Source organism: Cicer arietinum, chromosome 5 (assembly GCF_000331145.2).
Source record: "Cicer arietinum cultivar CDC Frontier isolate Library 1 chromosome 5, Cicar.CDCFrontier_v2.0, whole genome shotgun sequence".
Lineage (NCBI taxonomy): Eukaryota > Viridiplantae > Streptophyta > Magnoliopsida > Fabales > Fabaceae > Cicer > Cicer arietinum.
Window position 1 is genome coordinate 74,198,406 of NC_021164.2, and position 2,990 is coordinate 74,201,395.

Below are 2,990 nucleotides of genomic sequence, written 5' to 3' on the forward strand. Positions count from 1 at the left end.
CCTCAAGCTTGGGAGATAAACACTATGCGGTGAAAGTGCTAATGATTTCAATGTTTCTAGGTGTACTTAGGAAAATAACCAGCTCTCGTTCACAGGAAAGTAATACAGAAATGTTAACACAGTTCATATATACTATGATTTGTTAAATTTAGTTCATAGATATATCAGGCATCATAATTCATTAAAGAACTCATTAACCAATTACTTAACTTTGCTAATCACAATTATTATGTATTGGAACACCTGAAAATATGTTTAATAACATTCAAATTCATCATTAATAGGAGTTCAGGTAATAGTTAATGATTTATCAAATCTTGAATTGTCTAAGGACTTATTAGACAGTAACCACGTCTGTGAACTGTCTCAAGCACATGAAATTATGTTGTTATTTTTTTTAACAATAATAATAATAATTTCTTGCTAATAATAATAATAATAGTAATAGTAACCCCTTACTGTAGTAAAAAGCCATGAGTCATCGAGCACGTTTTCTATCATCCTGACAGCAGGGGCATTAACTATATTTGGCATAATCTCAAAATTCTTAATCACATGAACTATTGTCAAATACTGATAAGACAGTTGGAAGCTAGCTTATCAAGATCCATTTCTTAAAAATTAAATTGCTGAGAAATGGAATAATAATACACTTTATATTTTCTCAATTAACTTCTTATTTCTAAACACATGATGGACAATTCTAGAGAGCTTGACTCTGGAGAAAAAAAAAAGAACTAGGAGAAACTAAACCCCACATAAAAACTGGTTAAATACATCATAAGGGGGGAATTATCACTCTAAAATACATTAACGAGAATGGCATGATTCTGAATGTAGTGTGCCAAATGCCCAACTATCGTGTCACAAAGAGTAATTATCGCAAATAAGGTCTCCATTCAATAATTTCATCTTATCTTGCTCCTGCATGTCATGAATGAATATGGTATCAAATGATTAAGGAAGCAAAATATTTAGGACATGTGCAAGATACAACAACCAAAAGAGCAATGGACTACATATAAAATGTATATAAATAAAAGCAAGTGTGGTTAAGCAGTTAAAATAATGATTGAGATGGTATCAAGTATCAACCTTATGCAAAATATCTGTAATTGTATACAAACAAAAGCTATACAACAGATAAATCACCAGATAAGTAGATAACTGAATCAAAACTTCAAAGTAACTTAAAAGAGTTAAGCATGTGGGATTTGGCTGTAGTAAATATATTACAGAAGTCATACCGAATGTTATTACCTGTTCCATCGTTGAACTCACCAAGTATTCAAGTGAACCAAGATTATTAGAGAACTTCTGCTGGCTTACGACATTCGCTCTAGGCTGTCTTGATGAGCTGCATTCCACTAATTCCCCGAATCCAGCATGCTTCATTTGTATGGGATCATCACAAAATCTAGTGTCCAAGTTTCTGTGCAAGGCTGAGTTAGTTGTGGTTAGGCCCGACGGAACAACAGCCCCGCTAAATGGAGAGTTTGTTGATCCACAGGTAACGTTTGAGTGGTAAATAGCATCCTGATTATGGTCTTCCCATCCTTGAAAGGGTAAATTACTGTTTCCATACTCAGGTGGATTAGTAAAAAACGCTCCTTGGGAGTGCATATCTGCCAATGAACCATGAGATTGACTGCATAGTGAAGCGATGGATTGACCACTGAGATACGCCCCTTGCAAAGGCAAAGAAGCCATGTTATCCGAAGGAGGAATAGCTGTCTGTCGAAAACACTCGCTTGAAGGGAAAGAATTTGTCTGGATCCCAGATAACTGCACAGCACTTGACCAATTATCACTATGCCTGCTTTGATCTATCATAGAGAAAGGAAATTCAGAATGTCGAGAGGCTCCCGAAGAACTAGAAGCATTGTTTGTGATACCGAGGCTAGGTGGATAAGAACTAGAGGTGGCCAATCTCAGTCTTTGATCTGGGATGGGAAAAGTTGTTTTGACATCATCAGTAGTCAGATTTTGAACAGAAAGAACACCCTTGCTGTTTTGCGAGTGATCAAACCCTATGGACATTGGCGTTCCATGAAGAACATTTTGATTAACAGGAGTTATGGCTGACTGGAATTTAAGTTGATCGTTGGAAGAATTGTTTAAATTTTGTGATTGGCCCAACTGAAGTATTCCGGAAGGAGGAAATCCGTGCCCATTCAGACCAGCTGGAGTGTTCAGACTACTAATAAAGCCACTAGATGAAAAGGATCTGAAAGCATTGTTGTGAAAATGTCCAGAACCAGCCATTCTCAAATAGGATTGATCTGCACTTCCAAAGGCTGCCACCATACTAGCTTGTTGGTTCGCCACGCAGCTAATTCTTTTCAGATAAAGTCTATACTTCTGCAGCCATTTCACAAACAAGAAACATTCAATGAAATTAATGGTTTTAACTTATTAAATTAAAGCGCAAAGAGCCAGAAAAAATGCCTGGAGATGGCTTGCCACGTTCTCCCTTGTAATATTTTCGACATTCATCATATCAAGAATTTTTTTGGGTACAGCCTCTGCCAGTAAAACAACAATAACATGAGGCTCACACTCAAATTCATTAATGGAACACTTCATAACATGGCATAACTTTGAGAGATAATTGATACATGAAAATCATCCCAAGCGGAACCTATCATAAATTATAAATTATTCTAAACATTTGATTGGGAAAAAACATTGAACCAGGTATTCAAAAATATTTTGATAAACATAAAATGAGAAATATAATTTGGTAAAGATAGGCGAAATTGTTAATATAAAAATTGTTGTTTTGTATTGTAGACATATTGAGGAACATACTGTCAATGCCTAGCCGATTAACAGCATCAACGAACTTGCGGTGCAGCTCCACAGACCAAACAACCCGGGGCTTCTTCTGGGCTGAAGGGTCTTCGTTGTCATGATCGTTCTCTTTATCCTCGTCTTCATCTTCATCCTGATCCTTCCTTTTCTTATTCAGCTTTCCATTTTCTTCTGAA

The 2,990-nt window shown here is 36.1% G+C and overlaps 1 protein-coding gene across 1 annotated transcript in view; it reads right to left on the minus strand.

Annotated features, from left to right (window-relative positions):
• Positions 1–593: 593 nt before the first annotated feature.
• Positions 594–2,990, minus strand: part of LOC101508241 (two-component response regulator ARR12) — a 4,673-nt gene continuing 2,276 nt past the window's right edge. The window contains exons 4-7 of the mRNA XM_073368341.1: positions 2,812–2,990; positions 2,449–2,525; positions 1,261–2,361; positions 594–924 (exon numbers count right to left, since the gene is read on the minus strand). The exon at positions 2,812–2,990 is cut by the window's right edge and continues 9 nt beyond it. Of these exons, the coding sequence (XP_073224442.1) occupies positions 865–924; positions 1,261–2,361; positions 2,449–2,525; positions 2,812–2,990 (1,417 nt within the window). The 3' untranslated portion in view covers positions 594–864. The remainder of the gene's footprint in view (positions 925–1,260; positions 2,362–2,448; positions 2,526–2,811) is intronic.